This window comes from Zonotrichia albicollis, chromosome 3 (assembly GCF_047830755.1).
Source record: "Zonotrichia albicollis isolate bZonAlb1 chromosome 3, bZonAlb1.hap1, whole genome shotgun sequence".
In the NCBI taxonomy this organism is placed as follows: domain Eukaryota; kingdom Metazoa; phylum Chordata; class Aves; order Passeriformes; family Passerellidae; genus Zonotrichia; species Zonotrichia albicollis.
Window position 1 is genome coordinate 64848753 of NC_133821.1, and position 14529 is coordinate 64863281.

The 14529-nt window shown below is 38.9% G+C and overlaps 1 protein-coding gene across 7 annotated transcripts in view; it reads right to left on the reverse strand.

The window, feature by feature from the left end:
* ARID1B (AT-rich interaction domain 1B) overlaps window positions 1–14529 on the reverse strand; it is a 324330-nt gene that overhangs the window by 62697 nt on the left and 247104 nt on the right. For all 7 annotated transcript variants that reach the window (XM_074537691.1, XM_074537692.1, XM_074537687.1 and 4 more), the window contains one exon: window positions 3303–3482. In XM_074537691.1, coding sequence (XP_074393792.1) covers window positions 3303–3482 — 180 coding nt within the window. The remainder of the gene's footprint in view (window positions 1–3302; window positions 3483–14529) is intronic.

The window sequence follows — 14529 nt, forward strand, 5'->3', positions numbered from 1 at the left end:
TAGAATAGCTCTAGAATTTTTTACATGTGCACTTAACTATCAAGCTATTCTTCTACAGCCAATTTAAATGTGTTGTTCTGAATTCCTCTGAACTATTTCACCTAGGGGACTTTAGTAAGACACAGTTGATATTTAAGCCTTAGCTCCACAGACTTTTGCATACATAGGTCTGGATTCAAAGGTCCAGACCCTCAAGGGCACCTCACCCTTAAGTGCTACTATTTTAATTAAAATCTAGGATTAAAATCAGTGGGAACTAGACACAAAGTGCTTTTGTGAAATGAGTCCAACATTAAAAGCACAAATATTCAATTCATACTACTTTATCACAAGCAAAAGGGGGTTTAACTTACAGTGACGCTCTGGGGTTGCGGTTCAAACAAATTCAGTACTGATTTCTCTCTTTGTTATACCCCAACAGAACAGCTTTACTGCTGAATTGAGTAGGAAAGGTTAGGAAGACAGGATGCATTTCTGAGACATTTTACTGATTTCACAGGAAGCTTTTCGCTGCCCCAGTCTTAAAAGATCCAACTGACTACGGCATCTGACTGCTCTCCAGAGTGCATTTAAGGGACATTTTGCTGTGGCAGCAGTCTGATGCTCAGGTCATAGACCAGAGCTTCATTAGCCCTTGAGCTAGATGTTGCCCAAATACAAACCAAAGAGATTCTTTCAGTAACAACTTCCATCCTCACTCTGCTTTTTTTTTTTTTTTTTTTAATTTATTTCCTGGGGACAGGAAAATGCTGGGATTTAATAAAAAATTAATCTTCTGTACTGTATGCTCCTGTGTTGTATCCCAGACACACAGAAGTGTGGAGCCAAAGCCATTTATTATTTTTGTAGGAAATGGTTTCACAAAATTGGACTAGGACCCAGTACAGAACTGCTTCCTGGGAAAATATATTCTGCTCTTATTATAGTTCTAAGTGTCATGTAAACACATGAAAATCAAATAAATCAACCACAGGCATAGAATGGATCATTCTGCTTTCATGAACTGGGGGCTAATACTTCCAGTCCAAACTTAATGGTGTAGTCTTTACTATGGTGAGCAATTCCACTGCACAGAGGACACTAGCCTTGAGCAATTGTTTTCAGGACAGCACACAGTGAAATCCAGTATTCAAAGCTGGATCAAAAGCTTAGTGTTCAGAACGCTTTGATGCATATATGAAAATACAAGTAGTCCTGTCAAACCCAGCCTAAGCTTAACAATATTCTGGAAGAAGGCCTATGTGAACAAAACATGGAAAGCAAATCAGATCTGTGAGAATTACTTTAATTTAATAATTTCAGAACTTGGTTTCAACCCAGGTAATTTTTAATATATTTCCTATTTTGGCAGAAAAAGGCAAATGGGATAATATTATTATATATTCATCATTGCTGGCATATGATTATGCTTTGTAATAGGGTATGCTAAGAGTTGCAATTATGGATTACTTTCATTTAAAATGAAAAACTGCTATTAAAACCTTAAGTCCAGGTAAACACATAACTTGGAAATATCACTACCTTCACCCCTAGTGGTTAGATCAATCTGGTGAAAATGTAGCATTCCTCTGGTGTAATTGTTACCTACAGAGATGACAGTCTGCAATGCCCTAATTTTATGATGACCAGTGCACAGAATCACTGGTACTTTCTAAGCACTGGCAGAAGAACACGGTTCTCATCGATCACACTATTCACCAAACCCTTTTGAAATGGCCTGCTAATGACAATGATGCTCATTTTCTTCCTGTCCCTCAAGTTCACTTTTTAATAGCAGTTTCTTCCTGACCATGACCCATAAAATCATTACATAGGCACTTTCATCTACAGAGGGAGGATAAGAACTGCTGAACTCAAGCAAAAAAAGAAAGTAGTATTTGGCGTGTTACTTAAATGCATTGATTTAGTACAAAACCCTTTCCATTCAATCAGTGTGGATGGCTAATGTTTTACTGCACTTGACACCCACTATTCCCATGCTTCGGAATCTCAGCAGCAGCAGTACAGCTGGAAGTCAGGATAACACATCATAAATCCACTGGATTTTTTACCAGTTAAGCTAGTTGCTCACTGTGCAGATAAAAATAAGCACTTGGACAGCATTTTATGGCCACAAAATGCTTTCCAAATAAAAGGAAAGCACCAGTCAACTGGAGTTAGGTAGTTAATCTTCACACATGGCTATAAGGCATTACTAGTCCCATTTTATACTTAAGGAAAGCAAAGCAGAGAAATGAATCTACTTGCCTAAGCTGAAAGATGATGCAAAAGGCAGAGCCAAAATTAGAAACTGGGAAATCTTGGCTTGTAGCCCTGTGCTCAGAACACTAAACCAAACGCTACCCAGAGATGAAACAGAAAGGAGCATTGCATAGGGCAGCAAGGCTTCTTAAACAAACATCAGAACTGGTTCTCAGAAACTCAGGAGACTAAAATAACCATCCTTGCTAGCACGGGAGAGTCACTGAGCCCTACAGAAATTCCCATCGCTGGCTCAAGTCCTTTCTGAGGCTTTTAAGTAAGAAAGCAACAGTAGGAAGTGCTGAAATAGAAAAGCTTCTTTATGTACCTCTAAAGAAAATACTGACCCTTATTTATGCCATGGCTTGACTTCAACTTCATTAAACCCCTAAACAGATGCATACTTTATAAAGGTTATCCATTAAAGGCAAAACAATAGACAAGTTCAAGGTTGTCCAGCGGCAGAAATTGTGAATTCTGTTTTGGTTTACTCCCCCACCAATTCTGTCAAACAAGCAAAATAAAAGGAACTGTCTCTCTCAGTCTGAAGGGTTAGTTACGATTCACATATGCATTAGAGCTCAATATTCTAATTCCACAGTAGCCACTCTATTATTATTCTTGTTCTAAGACTTTACCCTCAAAGTCACCACGCAATTTCAGGTCGGCCTTGGGATTTCATCCAAGAAAAGAAGTCCTATTTTGGGAGCAGTGTTGTGACCTTTATTCCATGCTTGCTGAAATGCAGCCTCATCACAGAGATGACATGCTTGGGCTCCTTAACAATAGACCTGGCAATGCCACAGATTCTTCACTTCCTTGCCTAATTTAAGGTCACTATTTTTATACAGAGAAAGGTGCTAATAACAGAAACAGTTTCTTCCACCAGGTGCAGCTCCACCTTTGGATACAGCTTAATTTGTTTAGGATTTTTTTTTACAGAGAGTGTTGTGTGTGTGTGTTTTTGTTGTTTTTAACATACATACTCACATACACAATACATATAAATATTGTAAAAAAAATATATAAATTATTGTATCTATCACCAGCAAGCATCTTACCTTGTGGTCCATACTGGCTCATCTGAGGCCCATAAGTACCACTTGAATTACTCTGCTGAAAGCTACCAATTCCAGGATGCACTTGACCTCCAGGTGAAGGGTGTGGTGACATGGAAGGTCCAGTTTGTTGCGGTCCATACTGTGACATTTGGGGATTCCTCTGTATGCCTGCCATAAAACCTATAGGGAGAAAAGCACCAAAGAAAAAATTAATATTCAGGTAACTGCTCTTTATTTAAAAAAAAAATCTTTGTCATAAAATAAACCATCCCTCTTTGGTTATTTCAGACTAAGAACACCCAGAAAACTGCTGTTGTTCATCCAAAGAAAACCAAACACATCTCCAAGTCAGCAATCATGTCTCAACCACCAAAACATGTACATAAGGTTTGAAAACCTTTACTTGTAAATGAAGACAGGGTAATCCTGCTTATTTACAAATGGGTGTCAATTTTGAAATTAAAACAACTTCTAGGCAAAAAAATAAAGGCAATTATATGCACTAGTTAATTAGCAGCACTAGGGAATTTGCCTGATGACTTATGGTGGGAGTATCACATCTTCAAAATTATACGTCGCTAGCAAAATGCCTCTCTTCAGCATATAGAAACCCACTGTAAATACCAACAAACTTACCAGAGCTAAAATTTACTTCTATGTGATGACTAGCTATACTAGCCAGAAATAACAGTTGTTTTCTTATCTATTTATTCTCTAGGTCCTTCTAGTCTTTCCCCTGCACATTCCATGGCATTCTCTCCTTTTTCCTTTTTGTAAGTGTATTAATGAATCCCAACTTAACTTAAGCTTCAAAAATGACAGCACGAGACCTAGTGAAACAGTATCAAATTTAGAAGCTTCACATGAAGGAACAGAACTAAGCCTGTTAAATGAAGGAAGAAGAGGGTTTTGAGGTGGGGTTTTAAAGTTTTCATGAACTGGGAAAAATCCTGCAATTGTGCCCATGAAATCTCTATGTAGGGATGTAGGTTTTCTGTTGTTTTATACCCTGAAAGGTTTTAGTGCTGCTTTGAATGTTGAAGAGGATGTGCTGGCAAAATGTAGTTTTTTTGGGTTTTTTTTTAATTTCTGGAGGAAATCCGCTTTCTTTCCTGTTCTGCTTGCATATTAAATTTCATCTTTCCATTTCCCTGTGAGGTAAAACCCGCACATAGCACAGGCCAGCTCTGGCTGTGCTGCCACCGTGCCGGGGGAGGAGGGAGCCCCGGGGGGTAGCCACATTTCTCTTCACAGAGAAAAGCAAGGCACAGTTCTTCCCAAGAACATTTCTGAGATTCACATTCTCTGAGCCTCAGAGAAAGAAAACACAATTCTTAACATTTGCTGTGCCCGTGTTTGTGCAAAAGAAGAATGCAATATGGAGATTGTTTACCCAAAGTGATGGTGTTTTGTTTCCTTGGCCTGTCAGGGCCAAGTGTGTGTGTGTCAGGACTGCCGGGTGACAGTCACGAGATTCAGTGCAGTTGTGTGCAGGGTTGAATGCTTGGCAGATTCAGTTTTAGATGTATAGAATTATATAGTATAATAAAGTAATTAATTAGCCTTCTGATATCCATGGATTTAGATGCATCATTCTCTCCCCTCGTCGGGGCCCTCACGCACAGCGTTGCTATACTGGGGTGTGGCACTACAGCATGACTCTCCCACAGGGCCGGGGTGTCCCCCCGCTGGGTAGCACCAAACATCACCCGCTCCCTACCCCCAGACACTCAATGCCTGATTCATGGAGAAAGGTCATTTTTTCTGACCCATATCCAGACATGTGATCAGACTCATAACTGTAAACACTGAGGTGCAGGTTGTAAGGAGAAAAACCAGGAGGTGAGATGACTTTGTACCCCTTGGGCACAGTTCTTTCGTGCTGTGAACAGATCAACCCATATTGTGCTAAAACTCCAACTGCAAGATTTGCTGAATATGCATCAGTTTTTCCTGATCTTTGTGCAAGCCCCAAGACAAGGAACTTGATCACACCTGAACTGCAAAGTCAGAGCCTGGCACTTGCTCTGGAGATAGAGCAGACATTGACACATGACACAGCAAAAAACCGAGAGCAAAATGGCAGCTTGGAAACTGGTCTGTACTGGCTGGAAAACTCCACACTTCTGCAAAGGAAAACTTGCATGACCTTCTCCATTTAGCTTTATTTTGAAACAGACTCCTTGTTTTTAAAGCAGTTCCACTCTGGGCACAACTCTTATTACAAGGCCTATGTCTTCTGCTAACAGCTCTGTAAGTAATTTAGAAACCTAATACAATCTTATGTCTGTACAAAACCAAAGCCCATGTTCCCGACACACACCATATATATCACTCTTGTGGGATCCATTTGAATGAAGAAATTTGTACTGGTCACACTAAGATTTTTATTATAAAGATAATAAAGTTACTCCTGTGTCTGGTATAGAAGTGAGGGTGCTTTTTCTGTTCAGCTTTTAATCTATATGAGGTAACGTTCCAAACATTGCACTAGTGATTAAGGTTTTTCAGCCCCATTATTACTGCAAGGAGTACTTTTCTTAACACCACAAGGAAGGGTGATATACTGAGCAGCTACTGGTATAGGAATTTCCAGTAGAGATGCAGAGGGACTGATGGTTGTCGAAGCTAATGGAGAACATGGAGTAATGTGTAATGAAAAACATGGAGATTATCAGTTTTAACCAGCTCTGTTGCCAAAAAGGCTTCTAAAGGGACCACAGTAATAAGTAAAAAATAAGTGTTTCTACTCAAATGACCTCTTCTTCAGTAAACTCCTCCTCATTCATTTTGGATGCTGTGGAATGGACTGTACAGCTGTGTGTACAGTCATAAATAAAATCTGCCAGGAAGAGAGTGGTACACTTGTGTCCATCCAGATAAACCTCCCCACTTAGTCCTGGTAATCTTATCTGTATGGCTTCTGGACACAGTCCCTTGTCCTGCCTTATCCATGCTCTGGGCTGTGGCTCAGGAAACACTGGCCAAAACCAAGGCGGGGGCATGCCAGTAACTCAAGAGCAGAGATAACTGTCTGATACTACTCAAACTCAGGCTCTAGCCTTAGTTTAATAAAGATGTTGATTAACACAACAAAAAAGGAACACACTCCTAAACTGCTTTTGATGTGAGGCATGAGTTTCATCATCTCAGAGGGTGTAGGATTCCTCTCAAATCAAGGCGGGCTTTGCTATTTTCTCTTGAAGGAAGATAAAGAATTAAGGAAAAGGAATCCTGAAATTCAGGAAGAATACCCATGCTATACTATGTTCTGCTACTGTCTGTATGGTACACTGAAGTGTGATGTTAAAACAGTTCATGTTCTAACTTCTTTCCAGAGAGGAGAGGAGTCCTTTGAGCTATAGATGAGATGTGGAGTAGCAAAGAACAGTTCTTACTGTGATCTGGATTCCATTACAATATAGAGGAGCCTATCATCATCAACCTCCATGAGAGCCCAGTCAACATCCAGAGATGAGTGCATGAGTATGAAGTGTTTTAAGAATTTACAGAAAGCTCAGATGTCTTAGAGAGAAAAGGGTTCCCGGTCAATACATTAACATTCATGCATCATAAAGAAAAAAACAACATCAATTCTAAAAATCTTATCAAAAATGAAAGAGAGCAGCTGGCATACATTCATTTTTCCTTATTTACACACATTTTTCCCTAGTGTTCAACTTCATTTTATAGCTGATACAAAAAGAAATAAATTTTCTTTCCAGAAAATTAGATTTAAGATAAAGTTTTCTTCTGTAAAGAATGGAAGTAGGATTACATTAGAGGTGCACTGGAGTAATGGCAGTGAAGTGATTCAACAGCCAGACTGCATCTGACATGTCAACCCCTGTGACAACAAGGTGGGTTGTTTTGTCTTTTAAACTGCTAGGAAACAGCTATGAATTAAGCGTTTAAAATTGTAGTGGCAACATACTCATCAGTGAACAAATCTACTCCCTTCCCTTAATATTAATGATAAAAAGAGGTAGAGGTGATACTTTACTTGCCATCACAACAAAAAATTACTTACTGAAAAAACACTTGAGTGGGTTTTGGCAAACTAAGCTATTTCAGAAGTAGCTGAAAAAAGTGACCCTGCCAGAAGCATTCTCTTCCTTTTGAGTTAGTTTTTATACTACATTTACACATGTGAAGAATGACTGTATTAACAACCATGCAGAGACATCTTTGCAGGTTTGTTTTTTTTTTTTTCCCCTCTCAGTGGAAGAGTAGCATTCTATTAACAATTATCACACAGTAACAATAATAAAGTATGTTTGCATGTTCAAATTGAACATACATAGAGCATTTAAATGGTCAAGTAGCATTTTATTTTTCTTCTCTTTTTAGCAAAATACAGAGAAAAGTAAACCAAGCAATGCTTATGCTAGAAGTGTTTCTTTTCCTTTGATGTAGGAAAATAAAAAATGAAGCTTCTCTTGTTCTAAAGACCCCTAACACCTGGTAATGCACATCATTTAGCTAATACCACCAATGATGCCTTTTTAAAATAATTTAAAACCTCGTCCTTCCCACAGGCATATGTATACACAAAACAGATATACAACAGTAAATTACTAAAGCTTCATGAAATTGTGCACTAAGGTTGTCTGCTCATTGACCAGTACAAACCCATCTGTTTCTTGAATACTATCACCTTAGCACTACCCATGAGAAACACCCACTGAATGTGCTGGGTGCTGCTGTAAAACCTCAGATGGATTCTTTTGATATTTTAAAATCTTTGCTTGAATATGAAAAAACCTTACAGAAAAGTAGAAGCTCAAACAAAAAGGAAGTGACTGCAAAGGAAGATGGTCAGCAACTCTACTGGCACACACTTTAACCACAGTCAATGAGAGGTCTTTTGATTTAGCCAGGAGTAGTCCATCGATTTTCATGAATGAATGAAACCTGGAAACACATGCAACACTTACTCAATAAGCTCACAAAAACTTTGGAGTTTAAAGTGCTAGCAGATCATCATTAACTTATGCATCTGATAAATAAAAAAAGAGGAAAGGTACAATGTGCAACAGTATATTGTAAAAATGAACTTACCTAAGAAAAAGGTACACTGGGCTACAGCTCTTTCTAGAGGGCCATGCTTAGTGACAGAGCTTGGGACCAAAACAACTCAGGAACCTTTCTGAGTAAGGAACAAGGAAGTTACCCTTGTTCAAGGGCAGAGGCTAAAGCAAGGGCTATTACTAGCTAGATAGGCTTATTATTCTGAAAATCATGGAATAAGAAAAGTAGAAACAGATTGGATGCACACACTGATGATCAACTAATTAGGGAAAAATAACATAAAATTGTGTACTTATGAATCAGCTCAAAAAAAATAAGTATGGGAAGAGATATTTTCCACTACCTCTAAAGGAAAACTTGTGTGTGGGGAGAAACACAGAAATTTCCAATGCTTGGTATTTTACCAAGACACTGGTCAGTACCCTTGAGAAAAAAGAGCAAATGTTTGCACACCCATGACACAAGGTTTTGGCAGACCTTCCCTCTTCAGACAGCAGTTTGTGTCGTATCCACTCTCTCAGGATTTTCACCAGAGTACACAACAGAACTCTGTCGGATCTAAAGCAGTGACTCCCAAATCTAGCTCATCTGTGGATAAACAGCACTGAGACAGACATGTCAGGGTAAAGCTAAACAAATGAAAAGCATTATTCTGTGATTTGGCACCCTGTTAGCATGGCAGGATGATGAGGAACATCACAGTGACACTGAAACTCTGCCCAGCCCACCCGTTTCAGATGGCAAGGACAGCTCAGGAAGGCTTTGAACTGGTGAAACATGTCTGGGCCTTTGCCCAGCTAAACATGTCCATAGTCAGCACCTCAGAGCACTGCAAGGAAAGATCCAACAGAACACAACTCACGCATTAATCAAGCGCTCTAGTAATTAAAAGAGTTGGTCATTCTCGTGTAAGCCTGTGACACCAAAACCCTAAATGCAACCAGGCTGTCTGCAGATGGTACTTGAACAATCATCTTCACATGGTGTGGTCAAACCTGGAGATGTGTGGCTTCCAGACAGCAGGAGCTAAGAAAATACTGTTGTGCCATTGCTTATGGGGGGCCAGCTCTACCTGGCCATAAACTACTTACTGTCACTGACAAAGAATGGCATACTACCTGCCCCTAAGGTGCTACTTAAAATAAACACTGAAAAGGACACAGTGAGAGAGATTTAGGCACTGAAAAAAATCTAAGCAGACAAAAATGTTATACAGGTCTAAACAAATAACAGCAATGAAGAAACTGGTGAAAGTTTGACCCATGTACCAGAAAAGAAACTAAGTTAATCAAGTGAATTCACGTGGCATAAAACTAGAGCCAGCCAGGCACAAGATTTCTTTACAATCAAGATACCTCAGATCCTATTTTCATTTTCCAGAAAGCAACCTTATTAACATATGCCCAACTTGACCTGTGTTTGACACACACAAAGCATCTGACTTAGCAATACACTCCACAGGGTGATGGGTTGGTGAGCATGAGTGCCTGAGCTTGATGTGTCAATCTCATTTAGACAATGCAAATACTAAGTCTCAATATTCCTGCCCAGTTAATAGGCAGATAAAAGAAATAAGAAGTCAAATAAATAAAATACCTGCACAGCACCAACACAATATCTTTGGACATAAGACTTTATAAAAGCTAAAAAAAGTATGTAAAAATTCTTATTTCTTCCTCCAATCACATTCTGTTTTTAAAAAATAGTTCCAAAATGCTTTTAGGAAAAAGTTCTTTGAGAAAAAAGAGCAAATGCTTGCACATCCACGATACAGTTTTTGGCAAACTTTCCTTCCTCAGACATTCACTCTCTCAGTTCTTCTGAGAACTCTTCTTCTTCTAATGAACTGCTCTTCTTCTAATTAGAAGTTCTTCTAATGTTTCTCCATTAACCATGAAAAAATATAATCAAGTTTCTACACTGAGCTCTTTTTTTCAACCCACATAAAAACCCACATAAACCTTGCCAGCTTCTCCAAGTCCATCAGAGCACCACTAAAACCATCTGAACTTCTCCAGGCTAGAGTGCCAGTGACATGATTTCCCTTTGGTATCTGGACAATTTATTTTCACAATGGCATCTGCTAATATCTGCAGTACAACCACCACATTTCTTCACATCCATTTAACAAAGAATGTTTCTTTGCTTATGTGAAACAGCAGTAAAGGAAAACATCATCATAGCAAAATTAGGATTTCCTGCAAAGATCACTGCAGTATTTCTTGTTTCCACAAAAAGACCAATGTTCTGTTTAAGAAAAAGTGCTGGACTGGTTTTATTTTTCTTTAAAATTATTTTCTTATTATGCTTTAATATCTATCTTACAGTCTCCTCAGTGTTTATTTGTCTGACTGCTTCTCTTCACAATGTGCATAGCTTTGGGGAAGATGGAAACTAATGACCTAGCTAAGGTTTTAACCCAGACCCCCTAGTGTTTTACCAGCTGTGCTATTAGGTTAACTGGCTGAATCTCCTCTGCTTCTCTCTCTGATATTACAAAACCCAGTCTATGTATAGCATGCAATAATGTTTAAATTTTTCCCACCCCTAAACCTTCCTCTGCTACTGCCTAGCCTTGAAATTCATATAATCTATCATTGATAAATTAGAATCTAGGGAAGGATCAGACAGATTACCCAGATGGTAGATGGGGAAGAAATATCCAACCTTTCCTAATGCAAACCTTGCATAATGCTCTCTGATGCAAATTTTAAGTGCTATACTGAGGACAAAGAAAGGAAGTCATTTGTGGAGATGTTCATGCACAGCCTAAACAAAACCCACATTGCTCATCCACCATTTTACACATCATTTGTTACTGTAATATACCTTACAGAACATGCTTTTACTATGGTGCTTGAAAAATCAGGGTCACAGTGACTTGCAGTACAAAAGCGCCCACCCTGCCCTCCCAGCTGCCCCCAAAGGGAATCCAGAATTTCAGTAGGTAGCTTGGGCTGCTGGAATTAATTTCAGCAGCAAAACAAAAAACCTGAGGAGTCTGTCTGCTTTGCACAATCAACATTTGTCTAAGTTTCCCTAATAACGTGCACACTTAGGAAAATCATGGAGGAGAGCAAGGAAGGAATGGCATTTTACAACATGTAAAGTGCAAAGCCTGCAGGCTTAATGGTCTAAATTTCAGGTTTGAAAATTTTACCCTCCCCAGAGACTGCTGTTCAAAGGTTCCCTGAATCAACTCAGATCTTTCTTTTCATGAAGTAAATATATTGAATATTGCTATATATACTTTGTGGACAAGACTAAAATATACGTGATGTATCTTCTGTTGCACACATGTAAAATAAATCATATTGCTTCCTTCAAAAACACAAAATCACTGTGTTGTCCTCAGTGCCAAAATGCCTTTGCTTCAGTCTTATTTTTACCATGATTTATGATTTGACTGATTTTTTCCTTTCCTTGATTTGCAGCTGTTCCCTGATGAGTGTTTATTCTTTTGGGATCCTTTGGGATGGTAGGAATTATCCAGTGTTAGCTATTAATATATACATTATATAGACTTCAACTCACTGTCCTGTATATTAATTTAAAAGCACATAAAGGGTCTTAAATCAGAGGTTGTTTATCTTTACAGAAGCTTTAGGCTCTGAGTGTCCTGACCACCATGGTGCTGTTGAACAGGCAGACCACAGGCAGCTCACAGTTTACGGGCCACGATGGGAAGCTCTCCCAGGGACAGGGATCATACCCAGTAACTTCACATCAAGCGTGTGACAGCAACATTGACTCACTCTGTCAAGTTCTTCTTCAGTAACTGCTGTAGCTTATCTTGCTCCCTGAGCCCAGAGGCAGGGAATTTGATGGCTGCCTAATGAAGTCAGTGGAAACTTTTCTATTGAGAAGTCTCTCTGCTGGCAACTATATAAACTCTCTCAGAATAAGTCAATTCTGCTCCCTAATGTCAAAAAGAGAATCCCCAATTTAGTTTAAAAAATGAAATAAAGATTCATCTCCAAGTCTAACAAGATTTAACATCAGCAAGAAGAGTCAATGACCAGCTGCTAGTATACAAAATTTATTTGTTGAGAACTGACTCTGGGTTATGATTGTACAGATATTATTACCTACTTCACATCTGACTTCTGCAGTTTTGCTATCTCCCAGCATGGCTTATCATATGTAAATCATACCCTTTTGTCCTTTGGTTCTTCTTGCAGATGGCCTGCTGTACATTTAGCATAGGTCACAAGTAATCAGATCAACCTAAAGCTGAGACTGGCTGGTGTATGTCTGAAATCCAAGTACAGTCTGGAACCAGCATCCTGAAATGGCGATTGACTTCTTTAAGAATTAACCTGTTTTGGCAGAGTAACATAATTTCTAATACTTTTGGGCAAGAAAAACAGGTTTTGCTGAAGCAGGTTTTTCTGAAACACTTAAGAAACAGACACAAAACTATGCACTCCACAGCTCAGAGAGAAGAATAGGAACTTTTCTTCCCAGTGATGTTGATTACTAATCAAAGTAGACATATTGTAAGCTTTTTTGCTGTGCATTGCTAATCAAAATAGCAAAGAAAAATAGTGTGTACACATTTTAAAAACCTGCTTATCACACTGACACTACACTTCAGTGCACTTCCACTTTTACAATCCAATTAAAAATACAGAGGTGAAAATAAATGATGGCCCGATTTTTTTTAGAAACTGTCAATAAATTTAGCACTCACTAAGTTGAGTCACCAAAAAAGCTTGGTGCCTGGCTCTACTGCACGGCTCTGCCTTCACATACAGACCTGCTCCGTGTTCTCCTCGGCATCACGTTCCTACTTCATCACATGCCTTCAGATAAAAAAGGGATGCTTTACAGAGCTAGCGTGACAGTTCCTAAACCCTGCCTTTCCTCCTTACATGATGCACTTTTTCTGTTTGTTGAGGGCACAGCACCTCTTATCCCAGTTTTCTGGGCATGATTTCTGCCCAGCCTGGCAGAGTGCTCCTGCATAGCAGACAGAGCTCAGCTCCCCTGCACTGACCCACTTGGAGAATGCTGTGTGCAGAAGAGGCACTCAAACATACCTGTGGCTTTGCACTCTATGCATGTCTCAAGCATCTTTCTTTAAGAGCCTGAAATACTTCAGTCTACATCAAGTAAACTTATTACCAAGTCTGATTTAACCTTAAGTGGTGTCATCGTTAACATGGCAAGCAGAAGAATGTTAATGACAAGAATCATTTTATTCTCTAGCTCCTCAGTGCTCTGAATAGATCCCAAATCCCCAAATGAGAGCAAAAAAACCCGTATTCTCAGGGAAAAAGTCTTTTTAAGATCTAAAAGCAAACTACAGTATCTTTCTTGTTGCAATAAGAATTCTTTGATCTATTTTCTTCCTTCTGGTTTCCCTTTTAAGAAAAAAATAGATTTCAGGGAAAAGAATCTCTACCACCAAATGTCAGTATTAAGCCATAAATCTGATCAGGAATTGTAGGTGCAAAACACCTGATTGGTATTCTGTGTCTTCCACACGAGCAAAAACATTTATATTTTGTTAGAAGAAAATGCATGACAGTGGAATTTATGTAATGACTGTGTACAAATAAGCATGCCCAGAAAACAGTTGAAGGGGAGAAAAATACCTGTATGAAATCTAATGGGTAAATTAGGGAATTTTAGTTACAGGAATTCAGTTGCTACTTAGTGTTTGTAGGGAAGCACAAAGAGAACATCAAAATGCCTGATCACATCCCATCTGTTACAACCTCTTACTGGATAACATCTTGACTGCCAAAAAAGCTATTTAAATTTACTACATTGCAGCTACTGATAAATATCACTTCTGTGAAGATCTAATACTAAATAAGGACAAGATCTGAGGATAAACCTTACAAGCAGCAGTGTCAAAAAGATCCAAATTTTGCTTAGTGTAACACCTGTACTCTTAAGAGCAAGCAGTTTTCAGGGACTCCTTGTGCCTGACTGTGATATGTTTTTAATGGAGCACACAACTGTACAACACTCCTCAAAAGCTGATGTCAACAATGGAACGAAATAAAGGTAGAACAGAAAGAATGACATAAAAAAGAAAAAAAAATGAAAAGGTACTAGGAGAAGGTGATGGAGAAGGCGGCAACTTCTATTCAACAATTTTGGAGGTGATTACTCCAGGCACTGTCCACATAGATCTGACAGGCACAGAATGCTGCCATGAAACTGCCTCCAGCAATGGAATACA